Source organism: Zosterops lateralis, assembly GCF_965231275.1.
Source record: "Zosterops lateralis genome assembly, chromosome: 10".
NCBI lineage: Eukaryota > Metazoa > Chordata > Aves > Passeriformes > Zosteropidae > Zosterops > Zosterops lateralis.
In genome coordinates this window covers 11,851,075-11,866,701 of record NC_139770.1, presented here as the reverse complement: position 1 = coordinate 11,866,701, position 15,627 = coordinate 11,851,075, and the positions used below count along the sequence as shown (strand labels likewise).

General features: G+C 44.6%; 1 protein-coding gene across 2 annotated transcripts in view; it reads left to right on the top strand.

Moving 5' to 3' along the window:
* The window catches only part of FGF12 (fibroblast growth factor 12), a gene marked incomplete at its 5' end in the record, with an annotated part of 231,623 nt that overhangs the window by 12,327 nt on the left and 203,669 nt on the right, over positions 1 to 15,627 (top strand). The window contains one exon of one of the 2 annotated variants that reach the window (XM_083868658.1): positions 2,641 to 2,720. The exons of the other annotated variant lie outside the window; for it this stretch is intronic. Coding sequence (XP_083724784.1) covers positions 2,708 to 2,720 — 13 coding nt within the window. Of the gene's footprint in view, positions 1 to 2,640; positions 2,721 to 15,627 lie in introns of those variants that run through there. 2 annotated transcript variants of the gene reach the window in all.

Sequence of the window (15,627 nt, the reverse complement as noted above, 5' to 3'; positions counted from 1 at the left end):
TGAATCTTCAGGGCATGTGATGGTTTCATGATTTGGAAGAGAAATTGTGATGTCCCAGATGTGACCTAGAAAGCTCTGATAAATTGTGACTGAAAATTGGATGTGTGGATTAGTGGGTTTGGGTGTTTTGTTTGATCTATGTTTCTACCCTCTGTTACCTCAAAGGAAGAAATACTTCACATCTCAAAAGCAAAACAAAAAAATAAATGTTAATTTTGCCTTACTCTCCAAGAGTGAGACCTCTGAACAGCTAATTCATGTCCCCTTCCTTTGACAGGACCCCCACAAAAACCCCAAACCTTAACCTACCTTTGCCAGTGGGGAGCACATGATGGCTGATCCTGTCAGAACACTGGAAAAATACATTTCCTATGTATTTTTGGTCTTGATGTTTCTCATGGCAGTGGGGCTCAGTTTGATGCCTTCAGCTAGGAACTGCTTCCCAGCTTTTTCTGTGAAGCTGAGTTATTGATGGCTGTAAGCTTTCCAGGGAGTATACAGCTTTGAAATGAGGCTCTTATTTCATTGGTCCAGTGCCTGCTATTACAAATGATTCCTCAGATTGCGTTCTTGGTGAACTGCCTGGCTGTACCTTAAAAGTTAGGGTGGTTTTTTGCAACTCTTCTTTCTGCTGAAAGTTGTTCTTGAACTTAGATGCCAGGAACTTTAATGTCCTTTGAGATTTTGCCTGATTTTAATCTGTGGGAGTTAGTAACTTGAGTCCAAGAGTTATAAAAAATTGGCTGAGGAACTGTGGAGCACTCTCATGTATAATCTGATTGTGTTTTGTAATATTAGTGAGGACTAATAGACCTTGAATGAGTCATTGTTTCATTGCTTTTCAGAAAAAGCACGCAGATTGACTCTGGAAGTGTAGTTGAGTCAGTTTGGCATTGATGGTGGGTAAAGATATAGCAACAGGGAAATAGGATCCCACATCAGTCAAAGAAAAGATTGATGATTTGACTAGAAGGTCAAAGAAAATGTCTGTTGCTTCTTCACTTTCTAACTCTGCTTCATCGGCTCTCTATAGCATAGTTGGACTCACAGCTTGCCTACAGTACCTGACTCTTCAGTCCTGAAATTAAAAAAACCCCTATTGTCATTCTTCACAATAGTGTAGGACCTAATAAATGGATAGGAGTCAGTTAAAATGTGAATTTTATGTGCTGGGTCTTCATCCTGGGTTGTTTCTAGTTGATTCTTTTGCACTAATAGGCCATCTCTAACTGAAGTTCCCTGGCACCTTGTGGGGGTGGCAGCTGAGATTGGAGCAGGTGCTGCTCTGAACTGCCTGAGCTGTGTGCTAAGGTGGAATGATGTGTGTAGTTCACCTCCATAACCAAATTCAGGGTTTGGCTTTGGGATGTGAATGCCCATAGGTAGTGTCTGTGGGATGGTTTGCAGTAGCTCAGAATGAAAAGCATGAAAGAGACCTGGTAATTACTCAGTGTTTTGCCAGTCCTAGGTAAGAAGGGAAGATATGAACAACAGGATGTATAAAGGAACAGTAAAAGAGAGGAGTTACTGTTCCTGTATTTACAGGAACTTACATTGTGCTGGAGCCATCTATCCTCTATTTGTGCAGCTCCCAGTGCAGTGGATATTGTGAGCTGCTTTTTCAGTAGCACAAATCAAAAAAAAAAAAACCCATCGAACTGTGTTTTACCATCCTCATTGCACCAAAGTTAAAAATCTGAAAAAATCTTGAGGTAATTCCAGTGTAGAGAAACTTTCTAACGGGGTGAATTCTCCGTTCTCCAAAAAAAGTGACTTGATCCTGGTTATGAATGTTTTATCAACTTCTTATTAGCAGGAGACTGCTTATTTTATTAATGAGTTAGAGTGAAATCCAGTGGCTGGATGCAAAGGGAAAAGCATAAACTAGCCATGAGGTGGATGTTTTATGAATCAGCATAATTAATCTTGAAACAGCATATCCAAGGAAGGCCTGAAGCTGAGACTGGGCATCTCCTGAGAGCTGCTCTCCGGGTCTGCAGGTGCGCGGGCTCAGCGCGGCGCGCAGGATCCGGGGAGGCTGGGGGCGAGCGGAGCGCTCTCCCTGACCCGGCCGGGGCGGGAGTTGTGGTCTGGGGGTCTGCGGGGCACCCGCGGGACCGGCCGCGCTCCTGCAGCAGCGGGGCCGTGGGGCGCTCGGCTGCGGGGTCCCGGCCCGGCGAGCTCCCGCGGGGCTTCCATCGGTGCCGCCCGTGCCGAACAGCCGAGCGCTGCCGCTCGCCGGGCGCGGGACGGAGCGGGGCGGCCGGAGCCGCCGCCGCTGCCCGGGTGCCGCGCTCGGTGCGCGGCGCGGATCCCGCAGCCGGGCCCGGCGGTGCCGCGGTGCGGGGGCGGGGCGCGGGCGGGGCGCGCATGCGGGCGGTGCCAGGCAGCGCGGCGGGCCGCGGAGCCACTCGCCCCCGCAGCACCGCTCGGCCAGGGACAGCTCCCGCCGGCGCCCAGGTAACGCGCGCTCCCCCCCGGCCGCGCCCCGCTCCGCGCCGCTCCCCGACCCGCGGGGGCTGCGGGGGGCCCGGCGGCTCACGCCAGTCCCCCCCCTCCCGCCGCTTGCTTGCTTGCAGCTCCGGGGCTGTGACAGCGCCGTCCCCACCGCGGAGCGAGGCAGCGGCCGCCGGCTCTGCCCGCCGGGCTCTCGGCTGAGGAGGGTGCGCGTCTTCCCGCAACTTGCCGGCGCTCGCAAGGCTCCGCGATGGAAGGGAAAGGTGGGTCGGGCGCGGGGGGGCGGCGGCGGAAGGACCGCAGTGGCCGGGCTGGTGCGGGGCCGGGCGGCCGAGGCTGCCGCTGTGCTGGGGACATTGCAGCACCGGCGGGGAGCGGGCGGGAGGCGCGTCCTGCCCATCCCGCGGGGTGCTCGGCCCGCTGCGCAGGGAGCCAGGGAAGGGTGGCCGGTTTTTTAATTTATCTTCCTTTAGGGCGAGACAGATGTTAGTTGGTGATTTGTTTTCTTAATGCTAAGGATTTGCATAATAAATACGAGGTCTGTCCCGTGTTTTTCAGCCAGTCAGCGATGGGGAGTTTTTTTAACAGATGAAAAGCATTTTATGATTAGAATGGGTTTTAAAAAAAAAAAATCTTTTTTTATTTTTCCTGAAACGAGATCAAGGCTATAGAGCTCTGCTCTCGTTACATTGCATATTTAATACATCAGAACATCCTGATAGATTGGAAGAAATGCAATGAGTATTGTGCTATTGAACTGTCCACCCTAGAAAGAGGAGATAATTAAATCCTGCCTGGCTAGCTTGTGTGTTTGCTCACTGAGATATCTCATCCACGTATATCCCTTCAGGTTGAGCATATGCATTTTGTTCCCATACACAGCTGTGTGGTCCTGCACACTTATTTACCTATCCACTTCTACAATTGCATTGGAAATCACGCATTCAACTGGTATGTGAACTCAAAACCTGTACGTGTTAATTGCCAATGAAATACTGATGGTAAGTCAGTCCATGCAGAGGAAAGGCGAGTTGCCATTCCCACCCAACGTAGCTGTCAGCTCCCCTGTATAACACAAATCTGTGAGCAGTTTAATTGATAGCGATCAAGGCAGTGGGGCAATATGGACTATATTAATTCAAGGAAAATTATGGTAGACTTGTATAACACAATACTACATACCTTCCAGGGAGACGAGCAAGCTATATTTAAACCCCAGGTTTATTTTTGTAACTATCTTGTCAATCAGGGCTATAGTTCTCCTGTGTGGGAATATCTGATTATATGCTGATTAAGGAAGGAAGCTGTTTCAATCATAAGGAGGCAGTATCTCCTATAAAGTACAGTTTCTTATGGGCAGTGATCAATAGACATACCAGGGCTTGGGGACAGGTAAGTACCTCTTAAGAAAGCGTATCTGTGAAGACTTTTACTTAAATTAAAAAGCTCACAGCAGTCATGTTAGTCTTAAATATATTCTTTTAATATTCATGCTGTTTTCACAGTTAACCTGAGATGGGCCACCTTTGCCTTTTGAATGTCTTGTTGGTACTTGCCTTGATGTGAAAAAATGGACTGTGACTTTAGTATAACACACTGCGTGCCTTGTGCACTACGCAAGCAGGCAAAAGGCTCTCCGTGGAACTTCAGGTGGAGCTCGTGTAGCTGGAGCTGCGCAGGGAGCAGGAAGGAAACATCTGCAATAAAACAAGGGTCCAGGTAGCTGGTGACAAAAGCACCTCCAGAAGGAGGGCTGCCCAACTCCTATCCTGTGCAAACAGTGACTGTTACGCTGCAGTTGCTGCCTGAATTGGCAGTGAGTGTCTGATGAGGCAGATTTTGGGGCTGCTGGTACTTGTGTTTATTAGTTGCAAGATGGGCTCCACAGCAGTCCATGTTTCCAGGTGCTTGGCTTTGGTGGAAGGGATAGTGGGAATGAGGCAAGCACAAGAGTAACTACTTGTTTTTATGCCAAAAAATTCTGAGCAGTTTGCTGTTACTAGAAATTTTCCTTTATGGGGTAGAGGAAGGGAACAAATACTCTCTGGGTTTCCTCTATCGACATAAAAAGAAGGCCTGTTGAGAGCAAACCCAGCAGAAAACAAGGTACTGATATGGGACAGGTCCAAAGCAGGGATGACCTTAAAGGAAATATACAAGGAACTTTGGCATCTCAATGAAGAAATGAGAAGGCAAAGGAAGTCTTCTCACGGCAGGGATCCAGTTGTGTTGGCACTGAAGTAATTTTTGTGACTTGGATAGTGTTGGAGTGGCATGAGAAGGCCTGTGGTGCATGGGTCTCATGGAGCAGTTTTGTGTAGGTGTACAGTGAGGCACAATGCAGGACATCTCCTCAGAGAAAAGGTATGAGCTAGACTAAACTCTTCACATCTTCAGCTTTTGAGACTAATCCTGGATGGATTTGCAGCTGCACTGTCTGACTAGGCACTGGTTTACATTTTGTTTTCATTATTAACCAGGCCTCTGCATTGCGAGTCCTCTGTTAGGAGATTGTTGCTTGCAGATGATGTTTCTCCAAAGTCATCTCTTGCTTTTAAGTGCTTCCTCCTGCAGCTTTTCTCCCACCCATCCAGTCTTCCTCAGTGCAAATCTCAGAACATCTCCAACTCAGTGTTGTGCAGATACTGGGGAAGAGTGTGTGCTATAATAAGCAACATAAAGTCTGTTTAAGAAAACCTGCCGTCTGGTCCCTGAATTCAGCTATCCCTGATGAATGCTGTGGACATTTCTGCATAGGATTTGCCATCAGTATAACTTGGTTGTCTGAATATGGCTGGAGCTGCTGCTTTGCAAAGCCTGCAGTCTGCTGTAAAAAATGGGCTAAAGAACCATCTCTGGCACTGCTCAGAGCAGCCATAACTGATTTCACTGGTTGGACTTATTCATGAGAATGAGAGGAGAAAGACATATCCTAGCTTTTGTACAGTGGGAGGTGGGACTAAGGACTTTACTGTTAGGACTGTAGCAGGAAGGGTACAAGCCAAGATGGTTCTGTTGAGGGTTGAGGAGGTGGGTGCAGACTGTGCCATCTTCCAGCAGACAAAGCTGGCTAGAGCCAAACATCTCTATCTCTTCACCATGCTTAAAAGATAAATAACACTTTATGGAGCTGCAATGTTACCAACACATTTTGGTGATCTAAAAGTAGCATTTGGCCTCATCTAACTTACAGCTTCTCTGACTTACTCTGTTCTGCACATTCACTGTCTCCAAAGCTTTTGCAGAAGTAAGGAGCTTAAAAGTTGTAGCTGTTCCCAAAGCTCATTAGGCAATGGGGGGATGGAGGGCACTGTGGGTGAGAGCTCTGTTTTGCATCTGCTACCTGATCCCTGTTCCCTGAATCTCGCCACTACAGCAGTTCCTGTAGGCTGCAGCAGTAAGCGATACCACACCAGGCATCCCGGGAGCTGGGCTTTGCCAAAGCTAACAATAGTTAATGTGGAGGTTAAAGAATACTTGGTCATTTGCCAGATTCTTCAGTCACAGTTAGAAAGATGCTTAGCAGAGGAAGGAACGTCATGCAGTGATGTTCAGACTTAGAGGCTGGAAAAGAAATCAGCTGAACAAGAGTCAAGCTGCACAGTGTGGAATGGATCCCTGGGCTTCTGGATGGAGTAGAGAGGGACTGCAGGCTAGCCTTGCTGCAGGGAGAGCTCCCTTTCTCTGAAGGTGTGATAGCCTTTTCTGTACTCCTGAAAGCACAGAAATCACTTTCTCCCTCACTGCTGAAAAATACTACTTTTATTTTGCCTGAGATGGGGATTGGGGTCTTGATGTGTCAGTGTTGTATGGAGGGTGGGGGCAGGCTGAACCTTCCTCTGGGGCCCAGCCAGTTTTTGGTGCTCTCTGCTATCCCTGGAGGTCCGTGCTGGGCACTGGTGGCTGTGGGGCAGTTTCACTGCATGGGTGCAGGGCAGGCTGCTTTCACCATAGGATGCATGCTGTTAGCTAGGAAATACAGCAGGACTTGTTCTTGTCAGCTGGTCTATGGGGACGGCAAAGCTAAGGCGTGTTAGTCGAGATGTCGAGATGCTCTTGTCAGTCCCCTGAGCCATGGTCCTGCCTTGTTGGAGAGACATTCTCCATGCAGTAGGTCTTCCCCCAGGATCCTCAGGCCCAGAAGGCTGTGTGGGAGAAGCCAGGGAACCTGGCCTTACAGCTGTCTTCTGCTCAGGGTCCCAAAGCAGCAGGGCTTTGAGATGCCTGCAGAGGACATCTCTGCAGTGTGGCTGTCCTAGGCAGATTCTGCCACAGTAATGCTACCTGAGTCATGTTCTTTTCCCAGTCACAAAGCTGGGAGCAGGATTTTTACTTTGTAGAAAATCCACAGTGCTGCTGTTCACAGACATGAGATGTTCAGGCCTTTAAGTGGAAGGCCTTCAGCAGTAAGATCCCATTTACTCAAGGCACAGAGTTCCCCTTTCTGGAACTGGCAAACAGGTCTGAACTCTTTGCATTGTGCTGTCTTGTGGATACGAGAATGGGCAGAGAGGTTTGATCTGTCTCATCCCACCAGAGGTTCTCTGAAGCCTCCTCGGCCAGCCCCAGCATTGTGGGCCTGCTTCCTCTGTGCAGCTGTGTCTGCATGCTATGCCTGTAAAGGACAGAATCTTCACCTTGAAGAACTTGTGATCAAAACCCAACAAGAGCCAGTGAATGTTAGGATTGAAGACAGATTTTGTGGACAAGGTGAGAGAGGGTGGCAAGTGAGAACATGCGGTTCTGGAGGTTACTATGCACTGTTCCCACCTTTGTGGCTTTCTTCAACAATCAAAGGAATGATCTTAAAGATCCAAGACATAGTTCATGTCCTGAAGCTGTCTGAGATGCTCATGTCAAACTTGTACCCCATAATATACCTTCCTGACATATCCTGTGTTTGTTACAGATGAGTCTGCAGCACATACTGTCACACGTGTATTGGAGTAGTGCAGATTGCTTTGGGAAAGTCTGGGTCACACAAGCCATCTTAGGTGCTTGTTTGTAATGCAAACAAAACAGTGGCACAGTCGCTTTTGTTACAAAACTGTTTTCTTTTTCAGGGAATACTTGCATCTCTGTTAAGATAGTCAGAGGCTTCTTTGAGCAGTGCCTTTTCCACAGAGGAGGCAGCTCCATGCCATGTTCTCAACCTTTCCCAGTGATGTGCTCTGTGAGATCCGGGGCATGTCACTGAGGCCAGCAGTTCTCAAACTGGTTGCTTGAAGTTGACACAGGGAAGCATATTTGGGGAGGTAAATAAATGGCCTGATCTTTTTTTGCCATCTCCTCCATGCCCCAGGCTGTGCATTTCAATGTAGGTACCAGCTTTCTGTATAGCAGGGGAGCACTTTGATTGCCTGACCTTAACACCTTATCCCTGAGGCTGGAGTGGGGTGCTGTGAAAGATTACTTTGGTGCTGTGCTTCAGACTCAGTCTCCACCAAAAGAGGAGGGGACTGTCAGGCAGTTAGTCACTAAGTGTCGCTAAGTTGGCACTGCAGTCTTGCTTTTCTTTAATGCGTTTCAGAAAGGGAGAGAAATGTCTGTTCCCATTGCTTTAGAAATTGCATTAAACTCAATGCAAATACAACTGTCCTGGGAGGGCTCAAAGATAAGAGCTTGGGTTGCTGTGTGGCTCTTGCAGAATGAGGCAACCTTGGCTATTTGCTGCCACCTAGAAGGGCAGGTAGCAGTCCAATACATTTATTAACGGTCATTTGGTAGCTGCTAAAATACTGTGGGTGTGCATCTGCAACTTCTGAAAGTGAAGGGTCATCCAAGCTTATCTGCTGCTGAGGGAGGTATGTTACCCCAGGAAGTATCTGTGCTCTAACAGGCCTCTAACATGCTCAAGTAGATAATTAAGGGGAAAAAGTAAGTGTCCATACTCATCATCCTCCATACCAACAAATCCACCATGTTACTAAGCAAAGGTGGGAAGAGGACCCTAATAATAGTCTTAAATCTTATAAAAATTGATGCAAGACTTGGTAATCTGGCTCTTACGAAAATACCCAAATCCTTCAACCCATTTCCACAAGTTACATGGGAGCTGTAGATATTGCATTTAGACTGAATGAAGTGCGAGAGTAATTGCAAGTGATTTTTTTAATGCATTTAGTTGTTCTGACATACCATTTATACCCAGAGTGGCTGGAGGCATAATCTGTGCATACTTTGAGTAATGACCTGCACGCAGCTGTTTCATCCCTAGGTCACATGGGGTCCAGAAATTTTTTTAAAAAGTGATTTTTTGGTAAGCTTTTTTTTTTTAAGGCTTAGCTCACCACAGGATTTTTTCTTATTTGCTTTTATCTTTCCATCTCTATCTACTCAGCTATTCAAATCTTGTCTGAATTGCACTCATTTCTAATGTACCATAAAACTTGATACGCAAGAGCTAGTTATTTAGGGAGAATTGCAGAAACTATTTTAGTCTGTGTGTTTTGACCTATAAATGAGGTAACATTATTAATTTTTACATGCAAATCATGGTGTTTATTAGCATGGTAAAAGGCAATTTGACAATGAAAAATATTCCTGATGGGTATAGTAATTAATGCTTTCACTCAAAGCATAAAGACTTTAATAAGGCTGTTATGCTTAAAATGATTGAAGAAAAAGTTGACTATTTTCCTGTCAGTGATACAAGGATGTTTCCTTTTACTATAACTCCTATATCTCTGCTTTTTCAAAGGGTTCTTTTATAGTCAATAAGACCACAAATCATCAGGCTAATTCACTGAGTTTCTTCTCCCGGGTCTCGGGTTTGGATGAACCTTATGATTTGATACTTGTGCGGGATGCACATTGAAAGCTACGGCTTTTTTCTTCAGATTGAATTAAACCATTTCTGGTGTCGTCATGTTTCAGTAGAGATCTTGTGGCTGGAGATGATGGCCGCTCCATAGAGCGCCGGAGCAATCTCGCCGCGTGGCCGAGGGAGGCTGTGTGTGCATCAGGATGTGCACTTGGAGAAGTAAGGCGTTTCTGCTTGCTATTTTTAATAGCATGTGCAAAGCAAGAAATCAGGGAAGCATGGAACAGCATTTCTAATTTGGAAAACTGGTTGGGTTTTTTTTTTTTTTTCCTTAAGCTGTGCTTCTTCCTTCTGTGTTTCATCTCACCACTGAAGGCTGGCTTAAGGCTGGCTTTATCTGCCATCAGCCTTCAGTAGGTAAGGTTAATTTGCTGAATGTAGCTACTTGGATTTTCTTCATAAATCCTCCAGAAGTGCTGAATGTCTTATTGGTATAATGAGGGAAAGTTGCCTTCCTTCTCAGTCACTGAGAATGTATTATTAATGCAAAAACACTTTCCTAGCATTTAATGCTATTTCTGAAAGAGGCCAAGAAGCAAGAAGGCCTCTTCAGGAAGGCTGATGCCCATCTGCTCACTGAGAGCTGTATGCAATTCTTACTCCAATACAAAGTGCTATTGTGGTTTATTTTTCTCTCCAAGTCCAGGCAGACAAGTTTATTCGTAGGGTGGATGTTCTTAAGCATTGTGATAGTCATTATCTAAGCAAATGTGTAGAGACCCTGAGGGATCTTCCAGCTGATGTTGGTCTCTGACATGACCCTACTGAGGAGCTTGAACTCTCTGGTTCCAGATTCTGGACCTCACCTCTTCCTCCTCTCATTGGCACACTGGTCTCTACTTCCTTCTCATTTCTAAGTGTTTATTGTTACTTGGGGCATTAAAGAGCAGGATCTAGATGTTGTGGTGGTTGGTTGGCTGTGATTTGTTTGGAGTGGAATTACAGGGGTGTGTGCAGTTTGAAAGATCAAACCTCTCTGAAATGGAGTAGAGTGGAATGAAGTTCTTTTTTGAAGGATAGCCCTCAGAGCTTTGTCCTTTATTGATGTATAGTCCTGAATATATATTTTGGGGGAGCATTTCAGTGAGTATGAAACTCACTGAAATGCAGCAGTGGCTTTAGATAAGAAACAAGCACCAAAATATTCCATGTAAATGGAATTATTGTTTCATCATAGGTATTATTTTGAGATTCAGTTTAGTTTTCTGAGTTTTTCCAAGGAGAAGACATACAGTATGAATTCATTCTCTGCTTGAAAATCTTTGCACACACTGCTTGCTATGATGCAGAAATGTCCATTTCTCTGCCCCTTTAGAACAGCACTGAATTCAGTCTTATACATGCTAGAGGCTTTACCATACTCTAAGTGACAGGGGAACAGCAGTAATGCCAACAAAATGAGGAAAAATGTAGAATCCAGCACCTTTCTAGTAAATGGAGGGGAAAAAAAAGTTAATTATACATGAAGGGAGACTTGGATTTCCTAATTTGATACTAACAAGCCATTGCAGCATAACTGGGTTGGGAGTAGAATGAGCTTCCTCAGCAAGACCTGCTTTTTATAACATTTCAGGCTTATTTGATCTCTTTGAAGGCTGAATCTGAGCTTCTGAGTTATTTTCTGGCCTTAAATTCATATTCCCTTTTAGTATTGACCAGTGCTCCTGGTATTCTGAGACTGTCCATTAACCGGTGCCATACATTATCAAATAATTGTATTGACAGAGTCATCTGTTAATTTTTAAACTTTTTATTCCTATCAGTGTGCCCCAGTGGAGAAATATCATACTGCAAATTATAACCATTTTGTTGCAATATGAGAAGTGCTGGGGGAATGAGCAGAGAAGTTTAAAAATTACTGTCTTGACTCTCCTCTTCCAGTCAAGATTTTAAATGAAGTACGTGGAGCTGTTTTTGATTTGCACTGGTGTAGATAAATGTCTCATTTGATCAGTAGGCAAAGGCCAGGTATCTAATGTGTTACTGAACTGAAAACAAAGGAGATAATACTGATTATATGGTGTAGGACCTATTTAACTGCCTTTAGACCTCGATTACTAACTATTGAAAAAGTAGTAAAGGTTTAAATAAGTCATTTTGTATTGGTTCAGAGGGATGCTAAAATAAAAAAAAATCTGTGGCTTATTTACCTTTTACTTTCTTCCTGCCACTTTGAAGGCAATTTACTTTATTGGCACAAATTATATAGCCTTGAGGCACTTGTGTTAGCAGTTGCTATTAAAATTGCTATATGTATCTTCAAAAGTCAGATTATCCACCCCATCTTAAAAATGACTATGAATTTACACTTACAACAAGTGGCTCTGTGCTGAGGCATGTCTCTGCCATTGCTGCTAAACATAGTGCCAGATATCTAGATTTACCTGTCAGTTTTATTTGCATGATTCATCTCTCAACGTATTCCAGGCTCTCAGACCTAAACCATGCTTTTAGTGCATTCCCCTCTCAAAAAGTATCAACATCCAGGAGCCATAAGACTTGGTGGGGTTTCTTTGTTTGTTTCCTTAAAAAAGGGAAAATAAAGGCACTAGGGATGAATTTCCCACCTCCTTTGATTAGAAGATTCCCAGAAATAGTGAGGATGAGCCTGACATACTAAAGCATACAGCCGTGGGCAGTATACAGAGACAAAGAACAGAGTGTATTTAAAATCTTAATTATTTATAGTAAGAAAATAGTGGTTTTGGTTAAATTGTCTCTTCTGTGGCACTGCCCTAAGGTTGACGACAGCAGATCTGAGTGCAGAATTTAGCCTTGTGCTCTGCTGTCTGTGAAATTGAGAACAGGGCATTGAGGCTGATGCTGAGCTTTGCATGCAAGAGGATCTTCTAGTGGAAGCAGTGCTCTGTGCTGTGAGAGTCAGCCAAACAGTGGGAATTTTTGGATGGATGGCCTGTTACAGACATACTGCTGTATATAAAAAACACAGGCAGGTCCTTTTTTATTTAGAGGCTTTTGGGAGCAGTGAATCCAGAAGAGTCTTGCTGAATCTCAGCACTGTTAAAGCTGGCATCACCAGCACTGAAATGCATTTATGCTCATGTGAAGCATGAGTTTATGCTCAGTAATCTCAAAAGTAGGCTGGTGCACAGCTGCCTTGCTGCTCTTGTATTCCTGAAGTCAGCTTTATTACCCAGAAGCTGCATGGTGATTTGGTAATCCAAACCAATCAGAGCATGTCCTGACTGCGGCTCCAGCTGATCTTGAAAGTGGCTGTGGTGGGCAAATGGCTTGGAGAAAATTAGAGCCATGTAGGTGGATATCTCCCACTTCAGTACCTTCACATCAGTTCTGTAAGTCAGGCTCTGGCTTGGAGCCTGACCATGGCACCCAGCAGATGTTCTTGCTGCTTGGGTCTCCATCCTGTCTCCTCACATGTGTGTGGGCTTTGTTTTTTGAGAATTCCCTGCCTGTGGCAGTCCCTCTCCTTAGTGTCTGGGACATCAGCCTTAGGGGGAGGAAGTGTTCTCGCAAAGCTTAAGGCAGGACATTTTGGGCTGTTGTCTGGCTGGCAGGAACACTGAAGTTAAGCATCTACCTCTTCTCTCTTTGCAATGGAGCTGCCTAAAAATCAGATCTATTTTGCAGAAAATCCAATTTTCTGAAATTTCTATGCTGAACTGGATTGGACCCAATGTTTTCCTTACCATCCAGGACAGTTGAGGGCTTCCTGGACTCTGCACTTTCTGATGGATCTTGTCTTAGAGTCATGAGAGTTTGTCAACACACGTGGTAGTATAAACAGTTTACTGACAGTAAACTCATGTTTGTAAACTAAACAAACTTACTGTGTGCTGTTTCTGGAAGGAGGCATCACAATAGCCAACTCTTACAGATTTCTGAGGGATTGAGAATTTCATGGGGTGCTTTTAAGGCCTTTCCAGGTGGAGGTACATATGGACCATAAAGCTTTATCACTGTTTTTAGCTTTTGTACTAGTTCCCTAATCAACTTTACACGTCTTCTGTCTGTTGAACTATCAAGCTTAAGTTGTGGGGAAAAAATGGTTGTTTCCAGGTTTCCATTTCACCTTCTTTTGTAAAAGAGATACAGTGCTGTTTGCCAGAAAGGAGAGATACATCATCAGAAAAGCCTGTGTATTCTTCTCTTCAAAAATACTGAATTTCAGTTCTAAATAACATGTTAGTTTGAAGTTGTTTTGAAATTATTTCCTTTAGAGGAAAATATTATTAATTACTGTTATGTTATTGTTATTAATACTATTAACAAACACTAATGAGTTATTGAAAGTTTTAAAACTTATTTTTCCCTAGGATTTCCCAGGACAGTTCAACAGAACTGATTACTAAATTGCAAGTGTTACAATTGGCTATATCACATATTTTTCTGCAGGAGACACCAGCTGCAAAAGTTCTGCAATGGTTATTGGCTCAAGTGTCATGCAAAGCCATGAGAAACTGCTTAGTTTTATGAAGATGTGACCTCATCTTGATAGATTATCTTGTAGCTTTACCAAAAAAGCACCATTCAAACCACATTGTGCTCTCTTGGTTTATGAACTATGTGGCTTTCACCACATGTCCCAGAATAGCCCCAGATGGCACTGATGGCTATGAACTCCATATATTTATAGTGGTGCTGCTTGGGCCACTTGGGTCAGAAATAGTGACCAAGGTGGCTATCAGCCAGTGACTGCTGAATGCCCTGAGTGTAATGAATTGAAAAGCTCATGTAACTCCTTGAGGGGAAAATACAATCAGCTTCTCTCTAATTATGATCCCAGATAATGATGGAGCAATCCAGAAATATCACAGCATGGGCAGTGAACTCTGTGAACTTCTTTGGTATAAGACAAACCTGGATGGGTCTGATATTGGATCCTTCTTTTTTGCTGAAAGACATATTGGACTGTCAGTTCTGTTCCTGGAGGGGCTAATTACAGCTACATGAGGCAATAAATCAGCTCCTGCTCCTCTGGAAAAGAAACCCCTTGGCTCCCAGCTCAACCCATGCTGGCAAAAAAGTGTGGCGAGCCAGAGTTTCACAGAGCTGTGCCAAGTTGAGTACACCAGTTTTTAAATCACCTGGGTTTAGCCCCTTATGTCTGTACTCCATAAAGAAAAGAGTGGTTACAGAACTCTCTGGTTCATGGAGTTACTGTGCATGGGGACTCTGGCTCTGGACTGAAGTGTGAGGCTGTCTGGGTAGTACATGTTGGTGTGTGCTCTGGGACTGAGGTCTTCATTACCTTATGTAGGAGTAGTGTTAAGAATCCAGTGTGGCTTTAGTGTCAGATCAGTGCTGATCTGAGACCTTGCCTGGGTAGCATTTACAATTTGGGAGTGGTTGGATCCAGCTCTTGATGTTGTGTTGTTGGCCAAAGAGCTCAGGGAGCTTTGGAAAAATCATCTCTATGGTCATAAGGAAGAGGACAGTACAGAGCAGCAGCAGGACTCCTGGGTTAAACCCTACCTCTGAATTTTAAGTGTTGAAATTGCTTTTAAATCTTCTGTGCTGCTCAGTGGAATGAAGATTGGTGGGTAATGCAGCCCTGAAACCCGGGCACTGATGTTTTGTTTTCTTCTGCTAATCCAAAAAGGTGTTGAGCCATTATACTGCTGAAGCACAGGTTCTCCCCCAGCCTTGTGAGGGGATGTTAGCTTCCCTCTGTACCTCCTTCTACAGTTCATAGCTCACAACTGTTCTCTGAAACATCTCTGAGTTTAAATTGGAGAGATACATTCCATGCCAGCTGCTATCATGACTAGCAAAGTTGAAGTTAACTAGTTTTTTTTTGGATGATGAATCCCAATAGCTTTACACCATCTCAGCAACAAACAGTGCAGCTGTGTTTAGTAACTGGGTAAGATCATATTGTTAGGCCTGGAGGAATTGCCTTAGTGCTGCAGCAGCCTGAATGGTGGTTGAAGATTGTAGAAGGATCAAAGTGCATCTGATCCGTTTTAGACAAGGACATGAGGAAACCTCTGTTCTGTTGTGGTGTGGTGTGTTTTTTTTTTTTTTTTTTTTTTTTTTTTTTTTTTTTTTTTTTTTTTTTGCCTTCCAGGTGATCAATATTGTAACATCCTGTATTCTGTGTGGTTTTTTTTCTTAGCTGTTGTCAAGGCTTTTATGTTTAGGCAGTCACCCTGATGTGGGTCTCATAGGGGTGGTAATGTCCCTGCTGTGCCTCAGCCCTAATCTTGTCCCTAGTAAAGATGGTGATGCAGAGGCACTAGGAAAACATGGGGTCTGAGAAATATTCCTGTAAGTTTGCTGTGTTCTGGGCTCACACAGAAGGACACCCTTACAGAAACACAGATGAAAGGACAGAAGTAGCAGTCTACATAGTTGTCCCATTTCTA